At 38.8% G+C, this 17,449-nt stretch overlaps 1 protein-coding gene across 2 annotated transcripts in view; it reads right to left on the minus strand.

Annotated features, from left to right (window-relative positions):
• ACSS2 (acyl-CoA synthetase short chain family member 2) overlaps positions 1-17,449 on the minus strand; it is a 76,921-nt gene that overhangs the window by 59,043 nt on the left and 429 nt on the right. For both annotated transcript variants that reach the window (XM_070744896.1, XM_070744895.1), the window contains exons 1-2: positions 17,432-17,449; positions 12,639-12,834 (exon numbers count right to left, since the gene is read on the minus strand). The exon at positions 17,432-17,449 is cut by the window's right edge. In XM_070744896.1, the coding sequence (XP_070600997.1) occupies positions 12,639-12,834; positions 17,432-17,449 (214 nt within the window). The remainder of the gene's footprint in view (positions 1-12,638; positions 12,835-17,431) is intronic.

A 17,449-nucleotide genomic window follows, 5' to 3' on the forward strand; every position in this document is an offset into this window, starting at 1 on the left:
CTATTCTTCAATTTCCCCATGTAACATACATGTTGATTTTGAAATATTGTTTATTATACGGAATTCTGAATGCACTTTTCATGATAGACAAACAATTCACACAAAAAAGTGTGCTGTCTAAATTGGAGATAGAAAAACAATGGTTCTTCTGCTACTGTCAGGGTTCAGCAATTATGATTAACAGCAAAGAATATGGGAGTTGCAGTCCACCAGCATTTGAAAAACTGTAGGTCTTCCCCTCTGCAATCTAAACCATATAGTGAAAACTAACATTTTTTCTTTATTTTTTTATAATAAAAAGTATTACTTATCTAATTGACATATACTGTAGTTGATTTTTACTGTAATAATTCACAAAGAAATCTTCTATTTCAATTGCAATGTATGGTTCTGCATTTGATAATATTAATAATACCTACCTAATAACTATCAAGCTAGGAAACTTTCCTATGCATACTTAGAAATGAGTAATGTGAGTTATCTAAGAGTTAAATTCATTCTTATGCAATTCCAAATTTATTTCAAAACAGCTTAAATAAGCAATATACACTGTGGAATAAGTTCTCTGAAAATAAGAAAGTGATTTAGCTGATGATATCTCTTATTAATTACAAGCTGATATGGCACCATGCCAGTAGAATTGTTGATAGTCAATACATTGACAAGGAAATTCTTCCTAAGAGTTCCTCTACCATGAGATAAAACCATTTCTGATCCTCCAGGTATGAAGAGAGTAAAGAAGATGATCTTAGCACAGATAAGCAGAATTTGTTATATAAAAGCAACAAGGTGAAAAACACGGCCTAAGCTCAAGTCATGCGGAAGGTATGTAAAAATCTCTCAGAAAGCCACCTCCCTAATTCTCAGGAGTATAAGAGGGGTAGGAGATTAATCACATTTATTCTATATTAGAGCCAATATTTTTTTTTAAATAGTTTTAAGACTTCTGGTGGAATTGATTTCTTGGCCTGGTATATATTGTGGGATTGATATAATGTTGCTGAGTAGCAATTTTCCCAATAGAGTTCATTTATTGGCAATTGTGAACTGCATCCATCACTTCCTCACATTCAATCTAGAACAAATCGAACTTAAATCCCCGAGATTATGTATTTGCACATTTAAGAAAGTTTTTCTATGCCCAGTTCTGAACTGCTGAATGTACTGATTAATGCAAAAACAACTGTGATAACAGTTGTTAGTTTTATATTATTATTATTATTATTATTATTATTATTATTAATAATAATAATAATAATAATAATATATTAGATTTGTATGCTGCCCCTCTCCGAGGACTCAGAGCGGCTCACAACAGCAAAACACAATGTACAAATCTAATGTTAAAAGCAATTTAAAACCCTTCTTATAAAAAACAATCACACAACCTAACAAACCATACATAAAAAACCATAGTAGCTAAGGGGTGTATCAGTTTCCCAATGCCTGGCAACATAGGTGGGTTTTTAGGAGCTTTTGAAAGGCAAGGAGGGTGGGGGCAGTCCTAATCTCTGAGTTGATTCTAGAGGGCTGGGGCCGCCACAGAGAAGGCTCTTCCCCTGGGTCCCGCCAGACGGCATTGTTTAGTCGATGGGACCCGGAGAAGGCCAACTCCGTGGGACCTAATCGGACCCAAACCCACAGACCCAATCTATCCAGGCAAGGATTCCCCATCACCGGTGCTACCGATGCGCTCCCAGGGACCAGCACAGGTGCGCACATATCTGGCAGGTGCGCGTGTGAGTGTTGGTGTTAGATTCGGCTTCTGTGCATGTGCAGGAAGCCAAATCTCATGCGAGATGCTCTTGCGTGTGAGATTTTGCCGATTTTCAGTGGGTTTTTTTTCTTTGCGGAAGCAAAAAAATGCAAAAAAATCGGTGAAATTTCATACGTGTGAGTGTCCCTGTGCAAGATTTGGTTTCTTGCGCATGCGCAAAAGCCAAATCTTGTGCTGGCAGGCACAGGTCAGGGACGTGGAGCTGCATACACAGCTCCATTTCCCTACCAGGACACCATATTGGGCCCTACCAGCTGCAACCCGCTACGGAATAATAATAATAATTTAATAATAATTTATTGGATTTGTATGCCGCCCCTCTCCTCTGAAAAGTATTCCTTTAATGTAGCATTATGAGTCTGCTTTCTTTCATTTTCTAAATTTTAAAAATAAAATGGGATTTGAATAATCTTTGGAGAACCTACTATGTGTTCCTACTTTTGATATTTTTACTATAGGTAAATTTCAGATAATCCCAAGAGCATTAAAAAAAATAGGTTACATTGTTAAGCATTTACCACTTTCAGTTTTGAATCTACACCATCCAAATCAGAATGCATGCAGTAATTGTGTCATCTTTTTTTGCAGGGAAAAAATATGTGGCTTTTTTTTTTACCCCCTTAAAGGATTTATTTAGAGTTTAAAGCAGTTTGCTTTTTAATTCTTCATCTTTTCCTCTACCTCTTTCCCCACCTTTTCTTTCTATCCCCTTTTCTCTTATTATGCATATTTGATATTGTAATTATGTATTCAATTTTATTATTATTACTTTACACTATGTACTATAAGTTTTTTGTTATGTTTGTTTCTCTTTTTTAATGTTAATATTTAATAAACATTCTTTTTAAAAAAGCAGTTTGCTTTAAAGAGTTTCAAGAATCGGATTCTAAAGCATCTTTCTGACTTTGAATCTGAAGCAAACTACAGCTCAGGCATGCAGGAGATACAGTTTTAACAGAATTAACAGAATTATCAAAAATTCAGTCACTGTTATTTTAAAGTATTAAGCCTATGTATATTTAAGGAAAATTGTTCAATAGTATGTCTCTATACAAACAGCAGTATTTATTTATAGTCATTGAGCAAGACCTCCTGTGTAATTACAGAGTTTTGGCAATCATCTTTCAGAGGTTATGGCATCTGTCTATCTGGTTTTCTTACTCAACTGCCATCCTGGCAAGATACCAGCATTGGTGAAATGCAATTTCTAAATGAAGTCTTGCAAAACTATAACCACAGCCAAGTAGAAAGAGAAAATTCTCAACAAACACATATACAATGGCACCTCTACCTAAGAATGCCTCTACTTAAGAACTTTTCTGGATAAGAACCGGGTGTTCAAGATTTTCCCCCCCTCTTCTTAAGAACCATTTTCTACTTAAGAACCCGAGCCTGGAAAAATTTCCCCGGAAATCTGAGAGTGGCACGAAGGCCCGGCCAGTTTCCTGCCATTCCCCCTTTAATCCCGGCCATCTCGGGCTTTTCTGGGCTGCCAGAGGAGCTTTTCGGTGGCACTTAAGGAGGCTCTGGCAGTCCAGAAAAGTCCTTTCTCTGGAAGCTTGGAGAGAGAATAAACCACTTCACTGTGGTGATTCCCTTGTGCTGCCTCCCATACACCCGCCGTGAGGTTGCCTCCCGGAGTGTCTGGGCGTGGAAAGGCAAAAGGGGGCGCTTCGCACCGGCCAGATCAACTCAGTTTCAACCGAGGAGTCACCACAGTGAAGGAAAGGTGTCAGCTACAAAGCAAGCGAGTGAGAGGAGAGGGGAGCCCTTCAGCATGGGAAGGAAGAGGAAGATTGGGTTTCTCTCTCTGGCGCAGTGTATGGGAGGCAGCCTTGTGCTGGGTGTATGGGAGGCGCATGCTCCCCCTCGCCGCCTCAGAGTCCCTCTTTTTTTTTTTTTAAGCTTTAAAGTTTTGGATATTTTTGATTCCTCTCACCTCACCTTCTTCCTTCAGCAGTGACTGTCCTCCTCTTCCTCCTTCTCCTCCTCCTCCTACCCAAATTCCGAGCTTTTATTTCTTTCCTAATGGGTTTGCACCCATTATTTGCTTTTACATTGATTTCTATGGGAAAAATTGCTTCTACTTACAAACTTTTCTACTTAAGAACCTGGTCACAGAACAAATTAAGTTCTTAAGTAGAAGTACCACTGTATTAGAAATGTTATTTTAAGATGTAATTTGTACATGTACGCGCACACATACACTGAATTCTTAATACATAAAAAATGATTCATTAAAAATTCTAATATGAAAAGGAGTTAAAGAGTCTTAGGGAAACATTTTGAGAGATTTGGCAGAGTGACTAGAAAAAGAAGGGTCAATTTGACTTTTTTCAATGAACATCTCCTGGCAAGAAAAGAAGCATAATCATTATTTGCTCTGTAGATCTGGTGATTGAGGCCTCAGCCTAGCACTTAACATTTGAAAATAATACAAATCTGCAATCTTTGGTAATAGCCCAATGTTAACACTACAGTGGAACCCCGACATAAGAGCTGCTCTACTTAAGAGCAACTCGAGATAAGAGCTGGGAGGGGAGAGATATTTTTGTTCTACTTACAAGCCCAAATTCGAGATACAAGCGCCAAGGAGCTGTCTCCTGAAGCCAAACGCTAACTTCCGCGTTCGGCTTCAGGAGACAGCTGCGAAGCGGCGCGCGTGTTTTAAAAGGTTGCAGCCGGCCTGGGGGGCTCGGGGGGGGGGGGGCTTGCAGCTTTCTTTCTTGCTCTTTTTCTTTCTCTCTTTTACCTTCCCTTCCTCTATTTCTTCTTTTCTTTCTCCTTCCCACCTTCTTCCCTCCCTCCCTCCCTTCACTCATTCCTCTCTTACTCTCCCCTTTCATAAGTTTCCTTGCTTCCTTCCTCTGTTCCTGTCCCTTCCCCCTTTCTTTCTTTCTTTCTTTCTTTCTTTCTTGCTCTTTTTCTTTCTCTCTTTTACCTTCCCTTCCTCTATTTCTTCTTTTCTTTCTCCTTCCCACCTTCTTCCCTCCCTCCCTCCCTTCACTCATTCCTCTCTTACTCTCCCCTTTCATAAGTTTCCTTGCTTCCTTCCTCTGTTCCTGTCCCTTCCCTCTTTCCTTCCTTCCTTCCCACCCTCCGTCCATTCATTCACCCATTCCTCTCTTGATCGCTTAAAGCCGGTCCCTGGTGCAAAAAGGGTTGGGGACCTCTGTCCTACAGGATTGGGTGGCAGAGAAGTTGAACATATGTACATTTAAAAGTTTAAGAAAGTTTACAAATTAAGTGAAAGAAACTTCATTATTCATTTATATGTACATGTACATTTATTCATTAAAAACATGTCTTTCTGCATAATTTAGACTAACTTTGTGAGTTTTTTGAGGGCTGGAACCAATTAAAATTATTTACATTAATTCCTATGGGGAAAAGTCGTTCGAGATAAGAGCTGCTCGACTTAAGAGCCCAGGTCCGGAACGAATTAAACTCTTATCTCGAGGTACCACTGTATTTCATCTCTTTAAAAATCAGAAGCAGCATCTGCTTTACCTATCACGTTAAATCATGGTTACCTTAGCCATAAATTACTATAAAGCTACAATTGGTTTAAGGTTCATAGATTATGTATGTGTGTGTGTGTGTGTGTGTGTGTGTGTGTGTGTGTGTTTGATTGATTGATTGATTGATTGATTGATTTATATGCCGCCCCTCTATGAGGGCTCGGGTCAGTTTACAACATATAAAAGGAAACAGTGAAATACAATAGCTTAATGCTCCTAATCCACAAATTAGAAAAAAACGGGGTAGGTTACAACACATACACATGGATTAAACAATTGGCTGTCCAACACCACGCAACGAGTTGTCCTCAACGGTTCCAAATCCACATGAAAGAAGGTAGGCAGCAGTGGGTTACCACAGGGTTCTGTCCTGGGCCCTGTACTCTTCAATATTTTCATTAATGACCTGGACGAGGGAGTAGAAGGGGAACTAATCAAATTTGCAGACGACACCAAACTGGCAGGGGTAGCCAACACCCTAGAGGACAGGCTCAAAATACAGAAAGATCTAGAAAGATTAACACTATGGGCCCACACTAACAACTTTATGTTCAACGTCGACAAGAGCAAAGTCCTTCACCTTGGTAAAAAAAACCCTAGACACACATACAGCCTGGGAGAAACCCCACTTAGCAGTAGTGACTGCGAAAGGGATCTTGGAGTCTTGGTGGATAATCAACTAAACATGAGCCAGCAGTGTGCAGCAGCGGCCAAAAAAGCCAACACTATCCTAAGCTGCATCAACAGGGGGATACACTCCAAGACCAGGGAAGTATTAATACCACTCTACTACGCCCTGGTCAAACCACATCTGGAGTACTGCATCCAGTTCTGGTCACCACACTTCAAAAGAGACATTGAAACTCTGGAGAAGGTGCAGAAAAGAGCAACCAAAATGCTTAGGGGACTTGAAACCAAGACTTATGAAGAGAGATTGCGGGAACTGGGCATGGATAGCCTAGAGAAAAGGAGGGGCAGAGGGAACATGATAGCTGTATACAGGTATATGAGGGGTTGCCACAGAGAGGAGGGGGCCACTCTATTCTCCAGAGCACCAGAGGGCCGGACGAGGAACAACGGCTGGAAGCTGACCAAGGAGAGATTCAACCTAGAAGTAAGGAAGAACTTCCTGACGGTCAGAGCGATCAACCATTGGAACAACCTGCCTGCGGAGGTTGTGAACTCCCCAACTCTGGACAATTTCAAGAGGAGATTGGACTGCCATTTGGCTGGGGTGCTTTAGGATTCCGGCTCAGGCAGGGGGTTGGACTTGATGACCTGCATGGTCCCTTTCAACTCTAACAATAAATAAATGAATGAATGAATGAATGAATGAATGAATGAATAATCCAATTAAATTAAAAGTCGATAAACTAATCTAAAATCCCCAATTTTGTTTAAAAAAATCAATCATAACCATTCAAACAATAATCACACATAACATTCATCAGCCGGGGGCTAAGATCTAATCGCCCCAAGCCTGGCGGCATAAATGAATCTTAAGACTCTTGCAGAAGGTGAGGATGCTGGGGGCAGTGTAAATCTTTCTCAATCTGATTTTCTTATACCAGAAAGACTGCTTTGTGAACACGGTATCTTTTCTCCCATCTGCAGGGAAGCAATTCAGGGAGGATACCTCTGAATTTCTAAGGTCCAGAAAGGGAGAGGTTGGTCCATACCATAGCACATATTATTTTCTAACTTTAGAATAAGGAAACTCTACTTCAAAAGTATGCAATATCTTTTCAAGTTTGCAGAGCAAACATCAAGCCCTAAAACCAGATCAGAGAAAATAGATAAAGTCAGTTTGCTGAGCTAAAACACCCAATGACTTTCTAAATCAGAAGCTGTGAGTAGAGCGACTTTCAATTTCATATCTATTTATTTTATTGAATTTTTATGCCATCCATCACCCTTATGACTCTGGGTGGCTTTGTTTGTTAGCTGGGTTAAAAAAAAAATTCCAATAGTATGCCTTTTCAGAGACAATTTCCAAGCTAAAATAACATGCACCATCTTATACAGTCTTCAGAGTACAAAGTTTTCTATCTACACAATTATGATGGCAAATTCTAATCTTTTGCTGCACATAATTTCTATATATCTATCAGCAATAGATATAGTAAAATCAAGATTTACAATTCACATATTAGCAACACTAGTAGAAATAAACAGCATAAAAAACTAATTTGAACACTAATAGCAAATTCTTTCCATGTCTGCTTATTTAGCAATAGCTGAAAGTTTTTGATGGCGTTTATTGTTTGTCATTGCCCTAATGACATTTATTGGTTTTTACTAACTCTGGTGCTCCTTGTAATGGTAGGGAAAATTTTAAAACAAAAATGAATCCCAAAAATAAATTATTAGAACAGGAAGAAAGAAAAATGATTGCTTAATAAGAAACAAAAGAATACAAAGTTAAAGGAAAAAAGCAGGGAAGCATTCACATCCTCATTAGGTTCTCTAAAAGTTTCCTAAAACAAAGTATGATATTTGATGATACTTCCAATTCCTAGATGAATATTTTATACAAACCTTTGCACACCTGTCTGACTTTTTGAACTAGAAACTGATCACCAATGTTCTCTGCAACTTTCTGATGCTGCAATCTATATGCAAGTCCTATATGCAAAACCCGAGTCTTCAGAGAGGGGCGGCATAAAAGTCCAATCAATCAATCAATCAATCAATCAATCAATCCAAATTATCTCCAAGACTGCCTTCTGAATCCCAGCATCTGGTGAGGTCCCACAGAGTTGGCCTTCTCAGGGTCTCGTCAATCAGACAATGTCGGCTGGCGAGGCCTAGAGGAAGAGCCTTCTCTGTGGGGGGCCCAGCCCTCTGGAACCAGCTTCCCTCAGAAATCTGCACCGCCCTCACCCTCCCTGCTTTCCGAAAAAGTTTGAAGACTCATCTCTGCGGCCAGGCCTGGGCTCATTAGATCTCTCCCCCCCTGACCAATGAATGTGTTTAGAATAAATTATCGATTGAGTGAATAATTGAATGTTTTAGTTTTTAGATGTTTCTTAAGTCTTTTAGCTGTTATTAAATGGATCAAATTGTTTTATTATGTATTTTTTGTTTGTTGTGGGCCACCCCGAGTCCACGGAGAGGGACGGCATACAAATCCAATTAATAAATAATAAACAAACAAACAAACAAACCCAATTCAAAGGAATATCCAGGATAGTGGATACTTTACATGGATCATGGACAAGTTTTTGTTCTCCAAATGCTGTTGGGGGAGTTTTGTTCTCCAGGTGCTGCTGATTTCAAATTTGCATCAGCTATTAATATAGACAATCATTCTTTCTCATGACTATCCTTATGCTATTTATAAATTCCACAAAGCTCAATACGTTATGTCATTTTTTCCTCTTAAAAAGTCCCTAACACTTTAGTCTGGATGAAGATAATCCTCAAGTTTGAATGTTTATCAAATATAAATTCCTATCAATCTTAGCAAGAATAGCCATTGATGATAGATCAACGTAGCTGAAGTTTAGCAGTACTTTTTTATACCTAGCTCGAGCTCTGGGACTTGTTATAAAAATTATAGGATTTATACATGGAACAGAGTAAGTGAGGAAAGTTTGCACAAAGAAACAACCTCATAACTCCTACCTGCAAAATGTTGCTACAGAGCACTGCACACCAAGACAACTAAACACAAGAACAGGTTTTTCCTGAACACCATCACTCTGCTAAACAAATAATTCCCTCAACACTGTCAAACTATTTACTAAGTCTGCACTATTATTACTGTTTTCTCTCATCATTCCTATCACCCATTTCCTCCCACTTATGACTGTATGACTTTAATTTGTTGCTTGTATTCTTAAGATTTTTATTAATATTGATTGTTTCTTCATTGCTTATTTGTACCCTATGACAATCATTAAGTGTTGTACCTCATGATTCTTGACAAATGTATCTTTTCTTTTATGTACATTGACCGCATATGCACCAAAGACAATACTGGAACAGCTGCAAAATTCAGATTCTGAAATGTCAACTGCTTTAATAATGAAAAAATGCAACTTATTTATATTTCCTATACTTTTTCCTCAGATACACTGATAAATCTGACTTTAAAAATTTCAAGGTAATTTGAACTCTGAAGTCTGCCTTGAAAATATTTCAATATGCGTAGTATGGATTTGCTCTGATGGAGTAATCTCTAGTATGGATTTACTCTGATGGAGTAATAAATACAACTACCGGTAGTACAAAATGCTGCAACTAGGGAAGGAATGAGAAACATAGAAACATAGAAGACTGACGGCAGAAAAAGACCTCATGGTCCATCTAGTCTGCCCTTATACTATTTCCTGTATTTTATCTTACAATGGATATATGTTTATCCCAGGCATGTTTAAATTCAGTTACTGTGGATTTACCAACTACGTCTGCTGGAAGTTTGTTCCAAGGATCTACTACTCTTTCAGTGAAATAATATTTTCTCACGTTGCTTTTGATCTTTCCCCCAACTAACTTCAGATTGTGTCCCCTTGTTCTTGTGTTCACTTTCCTATTAAAAACACTTCCCTCCTGAACCTTATTTAACCCTTTAACATATTTAAATGTTTCGATCATGTCCCCCCTTTTCCTTCTGTCCTTCAGACTATACAGATTGAGTTCATTAAGTCTTTCCTGATACGTTTTATGCTTAAGACCTTCCACCATTCTTGTAGCCCGTCTTTGGACCCGTTCAATTTTGTTAATATCTTTTTGTAGGTGAGGTCTCCAGAACTGAACACAGTATTCCAAATGTGGGCTCTCTTAGAATACATCTTAGAATAAGGTTACATCATCTGAAAAAGATGTGATACCTGCCATAATGCTAAAAAGTTATGACTAAATACTTGTGCTGATCTAAAAAGCATTACTGTATATGGTTTAGGATTTGAATATCTGATAGGCAGTTTTCTCTAACAAAGGATCAAGAAGGGATGCCCTCTTGATTATATCATATTTTCCTGATTTTCTCTATATGGCCACCCAAAACAAAGGTCATTCCAGACATAGGTGGTGGAGCACTTGTGGAATTCCTTTTACAATCCTTTATGGTTATTATGGTTTACTCTTATTATCAGCTGAAGATCCTGTTATTTATATAACCTTTTAGTTACTTTGTTACTGTGCCAGCGAATGTATTGTAACAACAGCAATGCCATTTATTTGCTGTTGTTATATGGTTTTAATTTCTGCAGTTTTATATTGTTTTATTGATTTGCATTACCATAGGAATTATTTTTAATTACAGCAATTGGCTGATTAAATGTTAACAATAAGCCAGCTTTATAAACACCAATGCTATTATAACTGCAAAAAATGGAAAGATTCAGGAGTATAACCTGAGTGAAATCAGTTGGACTTACATCCTACTAAACGTTGACAGGATTCGTGTCACATTTCCTGATTCTACTTTTGCTCAGTAAAGCAAAAGGGAACTAGAAACTAGAACTATCAGAAAGAGGAAATAGGTGATATTAATATCTTTGAATACAAAAAACAATGAAGCTATTACATGGCAATAACTTTTTTAAAATGTTATATGTTCGGTTTTAATTTATTGATTGTCACTCAGGGTTAGAGAAGCAAGGGGATGGCCATGTTTAAATAGATAAATATGCAAAAAGTTAAAGACTGCATATATAAATCACTATGAAAAAGGAATGTGTCTAATGAACAGATGGTAATAAACTTTGTTCTTTCAGCAAGTATTTATTATGCAAAACTATTTGCTTTATGATTACTGCACACAGTCAAACCCTACTGGTCTTCCCAAAGGCAGTAAAGACCTGGCTTGGCTGGAAGGCCTAGGGGCCATGAATACTACCTCTGTCTCGGCTGAATTGCATTGATTGGATAGGTATGTATGCTTGGTTGATTGGATTGCTGTGGGTTTTTGTAGGATTTTATTGTTTTATTATTTTAATGCGTTTAGTATTAATATTGACTTCTTCTATTATTGTATTATATTGGGTTTTTATATTGTTGTAAGCCGATCTGAGTCCCATGGGATTGGATGGCATAGAAGTCAAATAAATAAGTAGGTAGGTATGTAAGTAAATAAGTAATTAAATAAATAAATAAATAAATATAGTTTGCTATTGTTTTCAAGCTCTATCATTTGACTAAGATTAGCCTACTGCTGGAAGAAATGTGACATTTTCAAAGTACAGTGGTACCTTTACCTAAGAACGCCTCTACTTACGAACTTTTCTAGATTGCCTCTTCTCAAAAACCATTTTCCACTTACAAACCTGAGCCTCCGAAACTGTAACTGGAAAAGGCAGGGAGAAGCCTCTGTGGGGCCTCTCTAGGAATTTCCTGGGAGGAAACAGGGCCGGAAAAGGCGGGATGAAGCCTCTGTGGGGCCTCTCTAGGAATCTCCTGGGAAGAAACAGGGCTGGAAAGGGCAGGGAGAAGCCTCTGTGGGGCCTCTCTAGGAATCTCCTGGGAAGAAACAGGGCTGGAAAGGGCAGGGAGAAGCCTCTATGGGGCCTCTCTAGGAATCTCCTGGGAGGAAACAGGGCCGGAAAATGTGGGAAGAAGCCTCTGTGGGGCCTCTGTAGGAATCCCCCCGGGTGAAAACAGGGCCTCCACCCTCCCTGTGGTTTCCCCAATTGCATGCATTATATGCTTTTACATTGATTCCTATGGGGAAAATTGCTTCTCCTTACAAACTTTTCTACTTAAGTACCTGGTCATGGAAAGAAATTAAGTTCATAAGTAGAGGTACCATTGTACTATAAAGCAGGGGTGTCTAACTCGCGGCATCACAGCGGTGTCACATGATGTATCATGATTTTTTTTCCCCTTACTAAACTGGGCGTGGCTATAGTCAGCTCATAACACATCTGGCCCACGGGCCATGAGTTTGACAGTCCTGCTATAAAGCATTGCTTTTAACAAACTGAAGCCTGTTAAACAGAAATAATAAGATAAATCAGAGCAGTACCATAAAGTTTTAAAAAATATTTTAGAGGGTATACCCATTTGGTGCTTAGTAAAATATGGTTGCAAATGAATGTATAGGTCAGAAAATGAACTTTGAATTACTGTTGTGTTAGTGAATGGTTGCCAGGTAATTACTAAATGAAGAGGGTTTTTTTTTTGCAATTTGCATTGTAGAGAGACCATGAAAACTGAGAAATCCATAATATCTGAGGATAATTTCCTTATTTTCTCATGCACCTTGCAAGAGAGTCTAATGACATAATACTTATTCATCCTTTACCATCATCTCCCAATATTTCATCCCACAATCGCAATTTAATGTTAAATTTATATTGGAACTCTCTAGAGTGAAGTAGGAAGCAGAACATTACCAATAAAATGCTATCTTGTCTCCAAGTTTATTCTCGTAAACATTTCTGTCCAAAACATTGTAGCAAATGTTGGTTGTAGCTCCTTTCATCCATTCAATAAAGATTTTTCCTTTGGTAACATCAAAATTATAGTGCAGGAATGGTCCAGTGTGTTGATTCCTCCAGTAAAATTCTTTGGCTATATCATCCCAAAATTCTGCAAAAAAAAGGAAAAAAAATGTTTGAAGCACACGTATTCATAAATACTGTCAGATATCAGTATCTAAAGAACTACCTTGCAATCTTATGAACACTTACTAAGGAGTAAGCAGGCAGATCTAACTTTTACTAGATATTGGCTGTACTCTGAAGCTTATATTAATAGTCATTTTTAGCACACACAAAAAAAAAGATCCACAAGCAAGATATTTTTTCATGATGATCAAATTTCATTCACGTGCCATTTATTCAGAGACAAGATAAGAGAATTTGGCAAAAAGAGATTAAAATCCTTCTAGCTAACATCCTGTTTTCCAAAGTAACTAATCTGATATTTCTGAGTACATTCACTAGCAGTACAAAACAGAAATTTAATATTTTGAATTCAATCATAATTTCCTACTTAATGACATATTATCATTATAATTGAAATTATATACTACTGATATATTGGATAGAACCTACAATATGTGTCAAGGCTATGGTTTTCCCAGTTGCAATATAGGGCTGTGAAAGTTGGACCATAAGGCTGAGCGCCAAATAATTGAGGGCTTTGATCTATAGTGATGGAGAAGACTCCTGAGATTCTCTTGGACTGCAAGGCAAGCAAAGCAGACAGTCCTAGAAGAGATTAACCCTGACTGTTCTTTAGAAGGCCAGATCCTGAAGATGAAACTTGGTAAATCGGAGGCACCCAGGCTGACAAGCACGGAGACTTAACAAAACTCAAATACTTTGGCCACCTAATGAGAAGGAAGGACTCACTGGAGAAGAGCCTAGTGCTGGGAAAGATTGAGGGCAAAAGAAGAAGAGAACAACCAAGAATGAGGTGGATAGATGGAGTCACAGAAGCAGTCGGTGTGAGCTGAAATGGACTCCGGGGGATGATAGAGGACAGGAAGGCCTGGAGGAACATTATCCATGGGGTCACAATGGATCGGACACGATCTCAGAACTAATTACAACATATGTTCCTAAACGCACCATAGCTATCTTTTCTCCCAAAAAAATGTTTAAATAATTACATTTTATCTATCACAATATTAAATGTGACTCATTTTTATAAATAAAAATATTGTGGTCATAAGTTGAGGACTAGCTCTACTTTATATACTTAGTTCTGGAATTTTACTGGCTCTGCGGTGTTTTGGATTCAAACTGTAGGGGAGCTAATACAAGTACTTCTCGGCAACTCCTTAAAGCCGTGTTTCCCAACCTTGGCAACTTGAAGCTATTTGGACTTCACCTCCCAGAATTCCCCAGCCAGCATTTTCAATTCCCAGGGAATTCCAATTCCCAGGGAATTCTGGGAATTGAAGTCCAGTCAAGTTGTCAAGGTTGGGAAACACTGCCTTAAAGTACCCATGCTTTTTCCCACAGCTGCCAATAACCCTGCATTCTATGATTTTATGTCTGAGTCTTTAAACAGTCCAATACAACTTTCTACTTTCAAATCTATTAATCCATTTGTTTAATATCAATAAACATGTTGGCAAAATCACATTCATTTAATTCTTAATTGCATGCTTTGTTTTCAGTTCTGTTAATTCTAGTGTTAACATCAATATTATTTTGGAGTCTTAACGTAATTTTTTCCCTGAAGCTCATCAAACTCCTTTCCCCTTCCTGATTATATAAATATATTACTATAATCAAATCAACTGAAAGGCTGACATGCTAAAAATGAAGAATGGTGGTCTCTAAAGTCATCTTGATTTCCAAGCATGCCACTCGACTTCAAATGAATCTCAAATACATTTTTGGAAATTAAAAAGCAGGGCCAGAGGAAGGGAAAAGGTTCAGGGGACCATGATAGAATGGGAGGTTCGTAGGAGAGAAATAGAGTATTTTTTACCAAATCTACTGCTTATTATTTTGTCCATTGAGAAGTGTATGTTAGTAGTTTTGCATATTTCTTTTGGTACAATGAGTTAAATGATGTGGATGATTTAACTTGTAATCTCTCTATGGATGATACTTATTTCCTTCTGCATAATGGGTGTGTTAGCCCCACATTTTGGGGCTGCCATTCGGGTAGAGGGAACTTCGGGCTGCTGAGGGAAACCCAGCAAAAGTCTTTGAGTGCAGACAATTGTGTTTGAAGTTTTTCTTCCAATGACTTCCTGAAACCTGACAGGGTGTTGAATTCAGTAAACGTTTATTCTACAACTTCTTCTGGAAGCAGAAAAGTCTAATATAATCCCTTCCTTATGTACCAATGGTGGATAACAGCATATTATGAGTGTATATTTTATGATCCAATAATAAAGAATGTTTTATCTTCTTTAAATATTTCTCATACTTAGAAATACATAACTTTACAGACCTATAGTGCTCGCATGTCACAATGAACTTCATTTTTTGTTCATCCCTTTATGTTTGTCCAAAACTGTACAACTATGAGTGGTGCTAAATGAAACAGTCACTAAACAAGGACTACCTGTTGCAAACACAGCCCTCATAGACAACATGGTAGAAACACTGTAACAAAATATCTTGGGGGGGAGGCTTCCATAGATCAGGGGAACTCCTCCAGTTAAAAACCCATAAATCTTAAAAGTTGCCAAGGTTGAGAAACACTGGTCTAGAGATTAAAATCTGGCTGTTTGGTTTCTCTGCTTACCTATTGCTAAAAGGTTGGCACCCAACTGTAGTCAGTATCTTGCTACAAGAGCCAGTTTAGTATAACAATTAAGGCTTCAGGCAGAAACTGGGAGATTGTCAGTTCTAGTCCCATTTTAGGCATAAAGCCTTGGACATTTTTTCTCTAGGACACAGGAAACAAGCAATGGCAAACCACTTTCAAAAAACCTTGTCAAGAAAACTGAAAAAACGTGTCAAAATAGCAGCCAGGAGTCAAAAACTTACTCAAGGACACCCTCACAAAACCTGGTACAACCAAGAGAATGTTACTAACCTCAGCCAAATCTTTGACAGCCTAGAACTGACAACACACAGTACAGTGTTCCCTCGATTTTTGCGGGTTCCAACTTCGTGAATAGTCTATACCACGGTTTTTCAAAAAATATTACGGTAATTAAAAAATACTTCCCGGGTTTTTTTCTATACCACGGTTTTTCCCGCCTGATGACATCATACATCATCGCCAAACTAATAATTTTTGCAAATAAATAACAAAAAAAATAATTATTGTTAATAAATAATTATGTTTATAAATATCAGGATTACTGTCTTATTCAATGGTGAATGTCAGTAATAATGGTGAGTAAATTGTTGTTAAGGGAATGGGAAATGGTAATTTAGGGGTTTAAAGTATTAAGGGATGGCTTGTGATACTGTCCATAGCCAAAAATGGTGTACAGTATTTACTTCCGCATCTCTACTTCGCGGAAATTCGACTTTCGTGGGCGGTCTCGGAACGCATCCCCCGCAAAAATTGAGGGAACACTGTATAATCTAGGCACAGTTTTGAACCAAATACTGGAGGACTAATGTGTATAAGTCTTTATTCTGGCCATAGTTATTGCAGTATTCAAGATTCACCCTAGCATGAAGTCAGGGTATACTGTAGATTGACTGCAGTCCTTCCCCCATTTACTTCAACATGCAACATCATCTAACTACATTATCCCCCTCCTAACCAATTTTATGAATTTAGCACATAAATACACTCGTGTTCATTTAGATAATGAGCATGACTGTCTAAGGAAGCAAAGGATACATAATTACATATTGTTATAAATTAGGAGGGCAAGAGGTCTGATGGAATTAGTATTCAGTACTGCGCTTCAAAACCTATGCGCAAGTATAGAAGCTTCCAAACTGCTGGTCCCATTTCCTAATCCAATATAATAAATTTCCAGAAGAAAATATTATTGTGGATTATGGTACGCCCACACTTATACATGTCTAACTCGCTGGCTGGGGAATTCTGGGAGTTGAAGTCCAAATATCTTCAAGTTGCCAAGGTTGAGAAACACTGCATTAAACAATAGGGAGTTGGTGTTTTTTATTGTCCAGGTTGATTAGGTGGTGTTTACTTTATAGATCATACAAGAGATTATTTTTCTTCCACTGGGACAAACAATGAGCATGTCGCTGGTTGTAACTTCAGGAACTTAACTTGGAGCCAGACAAGGGAAGCAATCTACACACCCCTCCTTGAAACAACCCAGCAAAGTAATTCTAGCAGAGATGCTAGGTGACACTTGTTGCCCACACATACACGAGAGCAGAAAAATCCGCCTAGCAGCCCGGACTGCCCACCTGCGACTAAAGGATGGGTACCGGCGGGGCAGTGGCTGCTTCGCCTTCGAGACCCTGATGCATACGATCAAAAGGATCGGCAACTCCCGGCATCCAACCCTACTATAAGAGGAGCAGGAAGAGGAGAAACTATGCGAGCACATGGTAGCTGAGGAGAGAAGCTGGATCGTAGCGCCCTTGGGAACGACGGAGGCGCCTTGCTTCCAAGTGTCCTTCTCTCGCCCTCCGGCCCCAGCCGCGGGTCCGCCTTCCCATCCCGCCTGTCACCGTCAGGAAGTCAGGCAACCGCCAGCGGCCTGGAAGCTTGCCCCGAAGCTGACAGGGAAAGGCGCGCCAACGTCGCCCCGCCGTCCCGGCCTGGCACTCACCCTGCGGCTCCTCCACGG

This window comes from Erythrolamprus reginae, chromosome 3 (genome assembly GCF_031021105.1).
Source record: "Erythrolamprus reginae isolate rEryReg1 chromosome 3, rEryReg1.hap1, whole genome shotgun sequence".
Taxonomy (NCBI): Eukaryota; Metazoa; Chordata; class Lepidosauria; order Squamata; family Dipsadidae; genus Erythrolamprus; species Erythrolamprus reginae.